Source organism: Copadichromis virginalis, linkage group LG7 (assembly GCF_057382275.1).
Source record: "Copadichromis virginalis isolate Kocher_CV1m ecotype Utaka linkage group LG7, C_Virginalis_male_GT1.1, whole genome shotgun sequence".
Taxonomy (NCBI): domain Eukaryota; kingdom Metazoa; phylum Chordata; class Actinopteri; order Cichliformes; family Cichlidae; genus Copadichromis; species Copadichromis virginalis.
The window spans coordinates 50,151,857-50,166,260 of record NC_140624.1 but is presented as its reverse complement, the minus strand read 5'-3'; the positions used below and the strand labels follow the sequence as shown (position 1 = coordinate 50,166,260).

At 40.7% G+C, this 14,404-nt stretch overlaps 1 protein-coding gene across 1 annotated transcript in view; it reads left to right on the top strand.

The window, feature by feature from the left end:
- LOC146706000 (putative E3 ubiquitin-protein ligase HERC1) overlaps nucleotides 1-14,404 on the top strand; it is a 42,048-nt gene that overhangs the window by 13,353 nt on the left and 14,291 nt on the right. The window contains exons 17-42 of the mRNA XM_085463956.1: nucleotides 18-150; nucleotides 389-592; nucleotides 701-919; nucleotides 2,013-2,186; nucleotides 2,370-2,484; nucleotides 2,591-2,708; nucleotides 2,923-3,121; nucleotides 3,231-3,531; nucleotides 3,624-3,672; nucleotides 3,762-3,807; nucleotides 4,283-4,536; nucleotides 4,644-4,838; nucleotides 4,977-5,097; nucleotides 5,187-5,427; nucleotides 5,552-5,709; nucleotides 5,815-5,967; nucleotides 6,067-6,164; nucleotides 6,318-6,413; nucleotides 8,069-8,236; nucleotides 8,349-8,588; nucleotides 8,678-8,761; nucleotides 9,013-9,238; nucleotides 10,363-10,651; nucleotides 11,020-11,756; nucleotides 12,119-12,332; nucleotides 14,002-14,171. Coding sequence (XP_085320082.1) covers nucleotides 18-150; nucleotides 389-592; nucleotides 701-919; nucleotides 2,013-2,186; nucleotides 2,370-2,484; nucleotides 2,591-2,708; nucleotides 2,923-3,121; nucleotides 3,231-3,531; nucleotides 3,624-3,672; nucleotides 3,762-3,807; nucleotides 4,283-4,536; nucleotides 4,644-4,838; nucleotides 4,977-5,097; nucleotides 5,187-5,427; nucleotides 5,552-5,709; nucleotides 5,815-5,967; nucleotides 6,067-6,164; nucleotides 6,318-6,413; nucleotides 8,069-8,236; nucleotides 8,349-8,588; nucleotides 8,678-8,761; nucleotides 9,013-9,238; nucleotides 10,363-10,651; nucleotides 11,020-11,756; nucleotides 12,119-12,332; nucleotides 14,002-14,171 — 5,002 coding nt within the window. The remainder of the gene's footprint in view (nucleotides 1-17; nucleotides 151-388; nucleotides 593-700; nucleotides 920-2,012; nucleotides 2,187-2,369; nucleotides 2,485-2,590; nucleotides 2,709-2,922; nucleotides 3,122-3,230; nucleotides 3,532-3,623; nucleotides 3,673-3,761; nucleotides 3,808-4,282; nucleotides 4,537-4,643; nucleotides 4,839-4,976; nucleotides 5,098-5,186; nucleotides 5,428-5,551; nucleotides 5,710-5,814; nucleotides 5,968-6,066; nucleotides 6,165-6,317; nucleotides 6,414-8,068; nucleotides 8,237-8,348; nucleotides 8,589-8,677; nucleotides 8,762-9,012; nucleotides 9,239-10,362; nucleotides 10,652-11,019; nucleotides 11,757-12,118; nucleotides 12,333-14,001; nucleotides 14,172-14,404) is intronic.

The following is a 14,404-nucleotide window of genomic DNA, read 5'->3' as shown; positions in this document are numbered from 1 at the left end:
CATTTTTGGCTCTGTAGGATGACAGCAGTGTAGCACTGCTTCGTGAGCATCTTTACCTGCTGCTTCCCTGCGCTACTGAGACCCTCAGGAGATCAACCAAATTGTTAAAGGAGATTGCCCCAGACAAACAAATCATCAAAAAGCTGCAAGGTAAGAAAAATGGCTTTAGTGTTTGGCAAGTGTGCGCTATTTTCACCTAGCTACACCACTTAAAAAGGGATTTTCTGCTGCTCTTTTATTTACAAAAAACACAAAATCACTTCCCTTCTAATCATTTATATATCTGAAAAGTAATTTTTAATCTCTACTTGGCTGCTATATTTATTGTTTATATTTATCATCACTTCAGTTAGTTTAATCCCTTTACTCCTCTCACCTCTTGTCCCAGTGGTGTTATACAATTCAGTGTCTGGCAGCCTGCTGTGCCAAGTAATGTACTCCTTGCTCCTGCTGCCCCTGGGCACAGTTCAACCTTTGCTGAGCCATCTACTGGGCTTGCTGGAGCAGCTCAATGACTTCAACAGGTTGCTGCCAGAGACTGTCTTGCTGGAGGAACAAGAACTAGGAGTGAAAGATCAGAAAACCTGCTCAGGTAAGCTCAATGCCCCTTAGATTTATGCTGGACATTTATTTCTTTAGCATTGTTTGCTGCATTGTTACACTAGACCAATCTAACAATCTCAAGTGATATTTCTTATAGATAAAAGTGAAGAAAACACAAGCATTGGGCCGCAGGAGGAGGAGGAGTGCAGATGGGCCTGGCTGTTGGACCTGGAAAGGTCTGTAGCGCTGGCAGTTGGCCGCTGCCTCGGTGGTATGCTGCAAGGCTCGCCGCTGTCCCTCCAGGAGAAAGTGTCAGAGGTCTGGCTATCAAATGTCCTCTTCAGGAATGGCCTGGAGATGGACTTTGAACAGCTGGGTAGGAAAACATGCTGCTGGCTCTTCAGGTTTTCACATGTGCAAATGCTTCGTAAATCCTTAATGCAAGATTTATTTTGCACCATATTACCATGATCGGTTTGGTAATAATAAAAGCCTTCATTTAGCTGTGCCAAATGGCATTAGTTATTTTTAATAGCTCCAGGCCAAGAGGATATTACAGTCACGGCAATTGTTTTAGTTTTAGGCTACGTTCACACTGCAGGTCTTAATGCTCAATTCCGATTTTTTGATCAAATCCGATTTTTTTGTCTGCTCGTTCACACTACAATTAAAATGCGACAGCAGAACGCGCTCTAGTGTGAACGCTCAAAGCGGCCCGCATGCGCAAAAGAAGACGTCACACACAACGCGCTCTGTTTAGACCCAGAGCAAACAATATTGTTTGACTGACGGCCCTTAATATAAAGACTTCGGATTTTACGTTTCCCAATTTTTGCTTTAAGTTATTTTGTTATTTACATAATAATGTAAATAACCTAATAATGATCCTTATTGCTGTTTTAGAGGAGCGGTGCTTCAAAGGATAGCTGCAGATTTCTGTCAGAATCTGCAGATTATACAGTACAAATAAAATGTTCACGTTGTCTTCCCAACAGTTTCACTAACATCTACACTGGATGGCCAGGAAGCGTTCGTGATGTCTTCTCGGGCGCTGATAATTGGCGTCTGTCTTGTGTCGGTGACGTAAAAGACGGATTTAATGCGACATGACCGTTCAAACAGCAGTCGCTTTCTAAAACATTGGATATGTATCGGATTCAGTACCACATACGAAAGTGACCCAGATCGGATTTGAAAATATCGGATTTGTGCCGTTCAAACTGTCATACCATGATCGGATATGGGTCGCATAGGGTCAAAAAAATCGGATTTGATGCGCTTCCGCCTGCAGTGTGAACGTAGCCTTATTCACGATAAAAATATATACATTTAAGATACTGTGCCACACAGAAGCCTGACCTTTTTAAATGAAAGGTATCATTATCGTTATTCTTAAAGAACAAAGAAAATAGTCTGAGTTAATCCTGAGCAGTTTTCATTAACATTCTACATGTTGCTTTAATCTGTAGACTCAAGCATGACATGGCTGACCGAGGTAGTGCTGCTGGGCAGTACTGATGCCAGACTCACTGAGCTGAGCTTGACTGAAGAAACCCGGACTTTACTGGAACTGGCACTGGGCTCATCCAGAGGACTTGCAGGTGGCATATGGCAGAAGATGGAGGATTATGCTCACGGCAAAGGTACTGGTGCTTGTTTATGTCTATAATTTTGAAAGTGTATATTGTTAATAATACAGCTTATATTGAACTAACTTCCTATTTTGAGAATCTTGTTTTTAAGATGTATTTAAATTTTGGTTAAATGTGGAAAGTTTTTCTTTGTGTCTTTTTAAAATTGATCTGTATTGATTGCTTTGATAGCAGAATGGGAGAATGGAGGCTCTTCAGGTGATTGTTTGCTGCAAATTGTGTGCCGCTGCTGTCTGGCTGCTCTCCTGAAACACACGGGCCTGCAGAGTGAGGCCTGTTGGCAGGACAGGTCAGTTTACTGAAGCAGTTTCTAGTATGTCAAACTTTTTCTTCCTGCCTCAGTGTATATTATTGTATAACCTGTTCCACTGTGTTTATCTACTCTGCTGAGACAGCCATGAGCCCTGTGAGATGCTGTTGTATATCTATGAAACAGTTTATAAAATCAGAAGTGCTCTGATGACCCTCAAAAGCAGTTCAAGGATGACACAAGTAGAAGCATCTACTAAACAGGTACCATTACAGTATAATTAAATATATGTAATCCTGATTTCATTTAACAAATTTGTAAACACTTTATCTAAAATGTATGTTTTTGTAAATACTGCTGCATGATTGTGATTAGCTTCATTTCTGTCCATTAATTGATTTTTAACTTATAGTAATCTGATCATTTTTATCAGGTAAAATTACAGATATGTATTTAAAGCATTTACTTAAACTGCAGATCTCTCAGTCTCCTCAAAGTCCTGATGTGGAAAGGCAAGAGCCATGTACCTCAGTGGAGCAGGTGGGGAAGGATAATGAGCAGCAATCAGTAGGACACTGTAGCCGGGAGGTGCAGGTGCCCCCGTCACCCGCAGCAAACCACAACCAGGAAGAGGTTGCAGACGATGACAGATTTGGCAGTCGTGTTTACCTGTCAGGTTAGAAATGCAAACTGTATTTGTTCTTATTCTAATAAACAGCACAGCCACACACACAGAAAGAAATATGACACATCTTATTTTCACACATCTTTCGATGTCCCTGCAGAAGTCCTAGAATCATTCATGGCCACTCGGGAAGCCATGCAAGTGCAGCAGAATGTGACAGTCTACGAGTCATTCGGCACTTCCACCCTTCAGAGCAGCGTGGAGAGCCCAGTCAGCCCTGAGGGAGAGCCTGATTCCAAGCAGCAGTGGGAGAAGAATGGGGAATCTGAGGAAAGCTTGTCTTTCCCTGCTGTCTGCCATCTGGTGGTGTCCCGATGCCTCTTCCTTCTGCTGGGGGTCAGGCCTGCTTGGGTGGAACCCAGCGAAAGGGAGAACGTTCAGGCTGTGAACACTGGAGGGAGGTAAAGACTGTGGTATGCTGTGTGTGTTTGTTTTAGTGTATTTGTGTTCTGTGTTAGCAGTTTTTGCACTAACTGTCCACAACATCTTTCAGGAAATTGTCAGCAGAATCCCTTACAGTCACTGTCAGTGGAAGAAAACAGGTCAATATTGTACTATCAAAATCTTCTAACAGAATTTGGCTTTACAGCTCTTCATCAGTATTAATGTACTGCTCTTATGTCTCATTTAGTCTGATCAGTCCAAAAACACCTCTGGATCTGCAAGGAATAAAATGGGTAGGTGGAAAGTTCAGATCATCTACTGATTATGTTATAACCTACATTTTCAGGCAGTTCTTTTGTACGCTGTCGTTAAGAGATTGTATAGACACTGATTGTTCTACTAAAAACACAAACCCAGACAGCTCAAGTCTGGGTTTGTCAGGTAAATTATTGTCAGGTAACCCTTAGGAAAGAAGACCCAAGTGCTCTTTTGCACAAAATGGGACTTGGAGATTTGTATTTTATCATTTTCTTTAAAAATAACATAAGAATTTGTAGCAGGCAGAATAAATAAAGACTGATCACATTAGGCAAAACATTTTGATCAATATGACAGCCTGACTGTTTTAACTGTTCTGCATAATCTAATAATATTGAATAATTTAATAGCTTGTTGCCTGTCAAGTCAAGATAATATCCAGAAAAAGATGTTAAGAGAATGAATGAGATGTTTTATAGTCCTTCATACAAGAGCCTCTCTTTGCTCTAGGTTTACCTCTGTGTTCTTTGGGGATAATGAAAGATGCTTGGGATCGCCTGCGACAGTGCATCAGCCCATCCAGCACCATGTCCCACTACAGCAACAACACTTTGCCTATTCTTAACCAGATGTTTCATTTTGTCTATGGAAGCCTGCCCCATTTATCGCCCTCCTCAACGGTGTTTTCCCCTGGTCAGAGTTGTAGTCAGGCAGATCCAAAGTCTATTACTTTTGCCATTATGCAGCAGCAACAGCGGGCTGAGGTAATTCAAATCTTTCTTTTATATGACAAATTATTAATTGATGCTGTTTGTTGTGTAAGGAACTTGAAAGTCTCTTATGATCTACAAACTCTGTCTGTTTTGATCAGATGCGGCTGGAGGCCTTGTGTCAGATGTCAGCCTTTCTGTCTAAGATGGAAGAAAAGAGCTGTGAATCCACAGCATCCAACCAGTTTCCTGCTTTGCTGCAGTCTGTGCAGCTGCAGTTCCTGTCTGGATGCTTTGCCTTAGGAACACAAATCATTGGCTCCCACTCTGCTAATTATGAGACTCAGCACTACATGGTACATCTTATAGCTATATGGAAAGACGTTTAGAAGTAATGAATATGCTTTCTAATCTGGATGGAGAAGAGAAAGACACTGAAAATTGTAACCATGCTTCATTTGGCTGTCTTTTTCCCCCCTCTTTTCTCAATGCAGTGTGGCACACATTCAGCTTCTTTGGATACACAGAGAGACTTACAGTCTGCAGCCCACACCTTCTACCAGCAGGTGGTGCGTGTTCTTAAACAGAGAGTCCTGTTTGAAAGAAAACATCCAGGTAGGTTTTTTCTTACACAGTGTTGCAGTGTTTAGGTTTTAATATATATTTGATATTTATATTTAACATATTGTCTCTGTCACACTCAGGTTCTTGCCAGCACCTTCTTCTTGCCACAATGTTTGCACTGAATTTCCGTTACCAGCCTGTGGATCTGGTGCTAGTCATCAAATGTGGCATCCTGGAAATTCTTTCCACGCTGACCAACAACAGCTGTGTGCTGATCAACCAGGGCTGGTTTGCAGCTACAGCGTCTGGATCTATGCTATTGGGTGGAGCCGTGAGGCTCGCTTGTGCCCGCCTGCTTCAGATATTGACTGTAGCTGCAAGGTGAGAATGAAGAGGTTATAAAAACATAAATAAATAAATAAACAAAGTATATATAAATTACTAATTATTTTCTTTTCTTTACCCTTGTCTAAAATTTTCATAAAAATTTAACCTGTGCTTATAGCTCGTGTGAGGATTTGCTGCCTATCGATGTATCCCAGGCCCTTATGGAGGTGATGTGTGAGCAGCTCCAGAACATCTTGTACAATTTCCACCAGCAACAGATAGCAGAGATGGGAACAGCCGAGAAAACCGATGTGGAGTCCTACACAAATCTAGTCGGTGGGGCAAATTTAGAAATAATAAAGGGTGGATATGGCATTTGTAAAACCATTAAATCAAGTCACCCCTCTGAGCATGTTCTTCCTTCTCTTTATGTTGTTTTAGGAGCAGAAAACAGCAAAGTAGTTGAATCCCAGCTTGCAGATTTCTTGGTGTTTCTGAGGCGTGTACTGTCATTAAGAGTAATGAAAAGACTTTCTACATTTATAAGATGGATCGATCCACTCATGGCCATTATTTCACACAAGTGCTCTTTAGGTAAGGCATATTTAAAAAAACAAACAAAAAAATCTGTGTTAATACTGTTAAGACTGCACTTTGCTTTTAAAATTAATATCACAAAACTCTACTCTTCAGGATCTCCACGCTTCCAGAACCTCCGCACTAAGCTTCTGACCTTCCACGTTTTAGAACGACTGTTACCTGCTTGTTCTGAGCCCGTTCACATTGAACAGGTATGATGTAAACATGTAAATATAGTAAATGCAACAATTGAACAAAATAGGTCAAGAATACTTGAGTGTTCTGAACAGTACCAAGTTGGCATGACATGTTAAAGGTGATGAATGCAGGATTACCCACTTGTATTTTTCCCTGTTTTCTTGTAGATTGTTAAACAACTCTTTCAGCTCTTGTCTGTTTATATGTGGGAGGAGCCTCTAAGTCAGAGCAACCATGAAGAAATGCCTGAAAAAGACAAAGGGGTAAGACATTATGAACACCATGTACTGCATTACATATTAATAAAGCAGCAGCTTCTTATCGGCTCATCTTAAGCATGTGCACTTCTCTGTATGTTTTTACTGTGATCTGAAGTGATAGGAGTCATTTTTTGTTTTTTTTAACTGTCCTTTCCCTGCACTGTAGACTGATAACCTTTTGAGAGAAACGGTTACACAAAATAATACTACACACCCTTAAACTTGTGTGTTTTTATTTGCTCGTGTTTTATACTGTCTTGATTTGCAGAAAAGAAATCATGTCTGTTGCATAAACAATCCTCATCTTTGTATTTAAAACATTAGATCACATTTGAGTATTTTTGCAGTCTATTAAATTTTTCATCCAGCCAAACAAAAGCCACATAAAAATGTCAAAAAGTGCCTTCACTTTTTCTCTGTTGAAAATAGCCAAGGATAGCAGTAATCCACGAGGAAATGCTGTTTACGGCAAAATGAAATGCTTTCCTGGCAGCAATGAAACTGAAAACAGTGGGGCCACTCGATGGAACAGATGGGCCTGTTCTCTGTGGTAGGCTGAGATGAAAAGTGTCAGAGGATAGAAATGTACAAGTAGGATTAATTATCAAAATTATTACATCAGGATTGTGAAATGAATTTTAATAATTCAAATAAAACTAAACTCTATAATGTTTTATTATTGTATTTATTATTTCATGAAAATGGGATTTTCCTGTCTTTGTTTATTTTCAGTTTAACTTTCAGTCATGTACTTCTATTTTTTTTTTCAAAATTCTATTTTATTAAATTTTTTTAGAATTAATGTGAGATTTCTGATTTGTCTTAGTGTGTTGTCCACAGCAGTTACCACCCTCTGTATGCAGAAACACTTCATCGTTAACATCTTTTCATTGACACACATTATTTTGCAATATTTGCTTAAGATTACTTTTGCAGAGGAGGTTATGTTTTTAGTAGAGTTTGCGCCTGTGCGTGTCACTCTATGAACACAATAGCTCGAAAACTTTGGAATTCATTCTGATAAAGCTGCAGGGGTGTAGAGGGGTCATGTTAACAGTCCATTGAAACTTCACCTCTTGGTAGAAACGTTTTTTAAAAAGCCTTAAAACTTCCATTCTTCCAAGTGTGATGTGTATTGTCAACATACAGAAAGTACTGTTTAAAGATTTAAAATATCATGTCGCATTTGACTTCTGCGCTCTCCTTGTTGAGGTCAGTGGCTTAATCCGAAGGTCAAAGTTATAATAATGCTATGTAACGTTATATATAAACATTAATTTGGACCTCTGACCTCTTCTTCAAGGTCTGTCTTTAAAGTCTGTGGATCTTTAAGACTATCCGTCAGATTTTACTGCCTCTCTTTGTACTGGCAATGTTTAGGAAATGATACTGGAGTATGTGGTTTCCAAATACCACATTGTAGTTTGCACCACAACAAAAAGATTTGACCTCTGATCTTACTTTTACATTTCACATCTGCCTGTATTTCAAGTTGATCCCAAAATGATTTTTTTTTACTCCACAACAAACTTCTGTAAGTGCAATTAAGAAGAACAAAGAAAACAACATTAATATATAAATTAAGTGTTTAATACATAACATACATGTTTAATATTTTATCAAATGTTTAATTATGTATCAAATCCATTGTTTCGTAGAATCCTGGCAGCAATGATGAATGTATTCCCATTGGAGATTTTTCCTTTGACCCACACAAACTAATGTGCTGTTCTCTGGAGAGCGGGAACATCCTCTCACATGGTTCTGGAGGGAAAGGCTACGGTTTGGCAACCACTGCCATTAACTCTGGCTGTTTTATATGGAAGGTGAGTACTAGTTTACTCTGTACATGGACCACAATTACACAGTTCAAAGTTTGTTATATTAATTGTAGTTTATAAATTAGAATTTACCACACTATGCCGCTTCTCTCCACAGTTCTACATTACCAAAGAGAATAGAGGCAACGAGGGAACGTGTGTTGGTGTTTCTCGCTGGCCAGTTAGAGATCACAACCACCATACAACTACAGATATGTGGCTGTATCGTGCTTATAGTGGCAACCTTTACCATGGAGGGGAACTGGTGCGCACACTTCCCTCCTTTACACAGGGTGACACCATCACCTGCATCCTGGACATGGAGGCTCATACTGTATCATTTGCTAAGAATGACAAGGTTTGGTCAAATATTTACTGTCAGTATTCCTCAGATTGAGTCCTGTGCTCTTGTTTAATCTTTGTCTGCCTGTTTTCTTTTTCTTTTAGGAGCCAAAGTTGGCATTTGAAAGTGTGGTCGCTAATGAACTATATCCTTGTGTGTTATTCTACAGCAGTAACCCTGGAGAGAAGGTACTCGGTGTACTGCACAGATTTATTAGATATTTGAATCAGATTTATAATAAGCATGGGCAACGTTAAATATCTGGAAACACAAGCAGCTACGCATACAGGCTTTGCCCTAACATCATATTACTGGATAATTGCTGCACTGGGCTATACATGGAAAAAACTTGTGTTGTTTCACATACTGCACAATATGTTTCAAAAATATTTTGTACTGCAAAACCCCCCAAACACGTGAAATTCTGTACTCGTCACAGGTGGCTCTGAGTGATCTCCAGATGAGAGGCATGCCCAGCAGTCTGCTTCCTGGAGACCCTCTCTGCAGCCCCCGGGCTACTGTGCTACTCGAGTCAACAGTGCATCTGCTGCGTCGGCTCCACCAGTGTGACCAGTGGTCCCCGCACATAAACCAGTATATTCATACCCACCTGGAGCTCATTGGTCCCCTGTTGAGAGAGGATAACTCAGGAAACTTCAGTACAGGTCATTTACCCCCTTAAATAGTGATTCTGCCTCTGTTTTCTTTTAGGTTTTTAATCTTTTATTATGATAGGACAGTGGGGAGAAGACAGCGTGCCCAGCGGTCACATGTTTAACTTGCTCGCTTTTAAACACACCTAACTTAGGTTTTCTTTAAAAAGTTAAGTAACACTTTGCTAGTATAGAAAACTCTATTCATCTGTCTGTATTTATCTGTAAGGAGAAAGACTGATGGGCATTAATTCAGATATTACAGTGGTCCCTTATCGCGGGAGTAACGTTCCAAAAATAATGCGCGATAGGTGAAATCCACGAAGTAGCCAACTTTATTTTTTTACAATTATTATAGATGTTTTAAGGCTGTAAAACCCCTCACTACACACTTTATACACTTTTCTCAGACAGGCATGAATATGTTCACACTTTTCTCTCTTGTTCAAACAGTCTCAAAGTTCAAACCGTAGAAAAATAAGTCCAGTATTATAGAATGAAACCAAAGGAACCCGCAGGGACAAAACATTTCGTGGACATTGTTGTGTTTGTTGGGTAGAAAACTTACAAACATACAGTACAGCACTTCAGAGTCACACTGCTAGCAATCGAAGATTGTAAATTTGACAAGTTGAACGCATTCTGTACTGTACAAGAGACACAGCACGAGATTGGCTGTAGACCATTGTCAATCAATCAAGACGCAGAACACAGTGCGCTGGAAAAACCCCAAAAAATAAAAAATAACCATGGAAAAGTCCATACAAAAAAATCCGAGAAACAGCGAGGCCGCAAAAGGTGAACCGCATTATAGCAAGGGACCACTGAATCTGTATACAAATGTAGTGATGTACACCAACTGCAGTATTAATTAATCTTTAAACAAGCTGCTTTCCCCACACTGGTCTATTTATTTATTTCAAAATAATACTAACCCCTTATATTTATGCTTTATTTGTAACTTTTTTGTCCTTATTATCAATATTCACTTGAAGTCCATTTCACTTGTTTAGGATTTTATTTAGGTTTAAGGATTCATGATCAACTTGCAGTGGGATACCAGGAGTGTGTGGCACTTGTTTGCCAAATGGATGTTACGCTTTGTTTTACTGTCAGTGTCTTATGTTCCTCTGCAGGCCTCAGTGCGTCACACAATGAGAAGGAAGAGAACGACAAGGACCTGACTGGTGATCACACAAAGGACGTGCTGTCACACTGTCGGTGTCTGTCTGAGGCCAAGCTGGCTGCTCTTTGCACTGAAGTGTGGCCGGTATTTGCTCTGATTGGAGGAGTCGATGGCGGTCTCCGTGCTGGAGGCCTCTGCCTGCACAAACCCAGCGGGCGTCGAGCTATTCTTCTCGGCATTCTAAAGGAAGGAAGCTCTCTCGCCAAGCTACAGTGGGAAGAAGCAGACCTCTCTGTCAGGTATTACAAAATGAGATCATATTCCCACTTACTTCTGATGAATTTATTTCTCTTTTTCGTAAATGACGATTCTCATTAACCTCCATGAAATGATTCTTATATTTTCTTGTCTTGGTCCTTTCAGCATGTGTATGATTCTACTCTTTCCCTTTCTGTTAGTTTGTTTTTCACTCTCTCTACAGTCTAACATTTTTACTTTATTTTCATCATTTAGCCTGCTGATCTTACTTTTTTTTTCTTGCTTCTTCCTCTTCATTCTTAAATCCATTAATCCCTGTTGAATCCGTCCTGGTATCACTCCATGCTGTATCTGTGGGTTCTTCCCATCCTTCCCAATAACTAAGCTCCATGAATTCTTGGTCACCCAGCGACACGCCGATCATCTCACTGGATCCCTGTGACATATCCTGCTGTGATGTCACCCGCCTGGGAGGCCTCAAACCAACAGTGTTGTTAGATCTGATTTATTTGATGGGGCTGCTGGAGGAACAGGGTTGGCTAGGTGCTCACGTGCCCCCGAGAAGGAAGTACTCTGGGGAGAACATCAAAGAATACCTGGATAAAGACATACAAGATGATGTCACGTGGCTGACAGAAAATGAAAGGAAAAAGGAGCAAAAAGATGAGAGTGTCTCGTCACCATCCTCAACCAAAGATGCAGCAAAGATCACTGACCTGCAGGAGTTGACCTCTCAAGCTCAGCCTCTGCAGACATTCCAGACTTCCAGAATGGATGCCTTTGCACTTGAACTTAGGGCACTCAGAGTGTCATACCTTCTCACTGGAGGTTTGAAATCCCTGACTGTCATTTTTAGCTGTGAGAAACTGTCAGATCTGCTTCTAGTGCCAAAACATGAGCCCCCCAACTCCTCGGGGAGTTCCCTGTCCAGTCCAAACTGTGACCAAGCTAAAGCCGGCAGTAAACAGTGGGATGAAAGTGCTGAGCTGAGATCGGTGCTGCAGTATGTGGTGCAGAGCATGGTGAAGTGGGCAGTCAGACACTGCCCCATCAAACAGACTGTGTCTCTTGCTGATTTGGAGAGAGTTCAAGTCATGATATACAAGGGAGCTGTTAAAGGACTGCAGGAGGACAAAGACAACAAGGGTATGTCAATGTTTATATTCACCAGACAGAAAACACTTCATAGAAAATATATAATGCAAAACCTACATGCTATAAATATTTAATCATTAAGCCTTAATAAAAGACCATAGTTACTATGTTAAACAGACTATAGCTAGAAGGTAAAAAACTATTGTAGTATGTTAATGATCACTGTTCAGACCTAATATATATTTGTATCTTAACTTTGAATTTTTCTTATGATGAACTTGACCCGGTTCTACTGTTAGACTTGAAGTTTACCCGTGCTTGTCACCACTAATTTGAAAAAATAAATAAATAGAAACATTTGTATAGTAAGAAACTTGGAGTCATAAAAACCTTCACGGTTTCTTTTCCTGCAGAATCAGGCCACCACTTGTCTTCTCAGCCCATCTCCAAGTCCTCGAGCTCTGTGTCCTTGTACAGCGTGGGCTCCGAAGGCACTGCTGTCTTTGGCCAGTCAAACAGAGCCTCTGCCTCATCCTCTAACACAGATTTGGCATCCTCTCTTCCAATAAATCTTCAGGCTGACAGCCTTGATAATTTTAACCCTTTCCTTCCCATCAGCCTCCTCCAGTGAGTATAAATTGTGACAAATATGTTATTTTAACTAGGGATGGGTATCGTTTAGGTTTTATCCGATACCAGTACCAAACCGGTACTTTTGAAACGGTGCCGGTGCTTAAAGAATGGAGAACACAAACTTTGTCCAAAAACCTACCATGTTCAGCTGTATTTTTGTAAAAAGATAACAATGTTAGCCTTTTCTGCAGCTATGGAGCATATATGGCATCACTCTTGGCTGGAAGCAGTGCTTAAACAATGGAAAAAACACAAACTTTATCCAAAAACTTCTCATGTTTAGCTGTTTTCCACTTTTTCATTTTAGCCTTTTTGGCCAGGGTGAAGGGAGTATCTGCCATCAAACAAGAAGACAGCCGCGTGTAACTACGAAGGTGTTTGCTAGTTCACCTTACATGCATTAATGTAATAACGTGGTTAGCCTACTCAACGTAAATTACACACGAACAACATTAAGCTACTCACGCAGAGAAGAATGGCTGCTGCTGCCATCATCATCTGTCATCATTTCTGCTGCACTGGCAGGGCTAGGGGCCAGGACTCTCCTCTTCGTGTTTTTGGGGGATGTTGCTCCAGGTCCGATAACAGGCACCACACCCACAGTAGTAGTGCACGGTGTGAGGTCTCGCAGCAAGCTATCAAATACGGTGCATTTCTCGGCTTTTAACAAAATGCTATACGTCGCCAGGTGTTTCATCAGATTCGAGGTGTTACCTCCTTTGCACAGTATCACCTTAAAGCACTTGTTGCAGGCTGCTGAGTTTGCATCTTTTGCTGTGAAGTACAGCCAGACTTTTGACCGCTTCGCCTTGGGCATTTTTAATCTGTAGCTCTGCTCTAAAAGAACATGCGTACCTGGGCCCGCCTACTATGCTTGCAAAGGTAAAATGATTGGCTAGAATCCAAAGTGTGTGACATCTCAGGAAAAAAAGCACCGAAATAAAGCACCGAAATGTGCACTGCTTTTCGGTCTGGTTACTATCGTTTATGTCAGAACTGGTGCCATAATGGCACCGGATACCGGTACCCATCCCTAATTTTAACTTGATTTAAAGTGATTGTGTAATCCACATGAAACACCAGGTCTGGTAACTTCTCTGACAAATATCACAATAATTAGTCTTATTGTCAGTCCTCATGTTGTTGCTGATTGCTGCAGACCTGTGTCTTTTGGCAGCAACAGCTATTCTGAAGTCCAGGGAATGGGTGAGTTAGGATGTGTATGGAAAACTGAGTGAGAGATTTTGCCTGCACTCTCTTTAACCAAGGCTGCAGCTCTGCCTGCTTGTTCTTCTTCTAACTCAACCAGCTGACCGTAGTGTCAGTGTTACGTCTGCTTTCAAGAAGCAAACAGAAACACAGCTCTAGTCACATGTGTTAAAACTGCAGATAACATTTAAAGCCCTCACTTCTGCTTGTTTTAACAAGAAGAAGGAGAAGATTTTGACCAAAGACTTCAGAATGATATAGGTTAATATAGATGAATACATAATTAGTTTTACTGTGACTTTCATATATATAGCAGTGAATCAGAATGAATAAAGCTCAACTGATCCTTTCATTTACTTAATATGTTAAATGTCTATTGAAAATGTAACCCTACTGGTGCAGCGCTGCTTCTGCTTTGTCATTACTCTACATGCTGTATCCTCACTTCCTCTAGGCACATGGTGCTAACTCGGTTCCCTACGCTTACGGGACTGGTTAGCACTCCCCCTGTGTTGCACCCTTGCTTCAGCCTTGCCAGCTCTGCTTCTTGTGATGCCTTCACAGAACAGCAGACTAGCTTCATGGAACCCGGTCCCTGCAGCACACAGGCCAGAAGCAGCCTGGGTAAGAATGAGCACAGAGACAAAAACCCACGAGAAAAAAAGTCATCTAATTTAAGAAAAAGATCCCATTTTAAGGATTCTGATCAATAATGGAGTGTGTAAAAGAAAATGTCTTAGTGTCTCAGAGGTTTATTCAAAGGAACACAGTAGATCAGTAGTAACTGAGTTGGAATCGTCTGTCTTATGCATGGTTATAAATGTTTAGCCTTTGGTCACAGCAGACTTGCTGCTCAA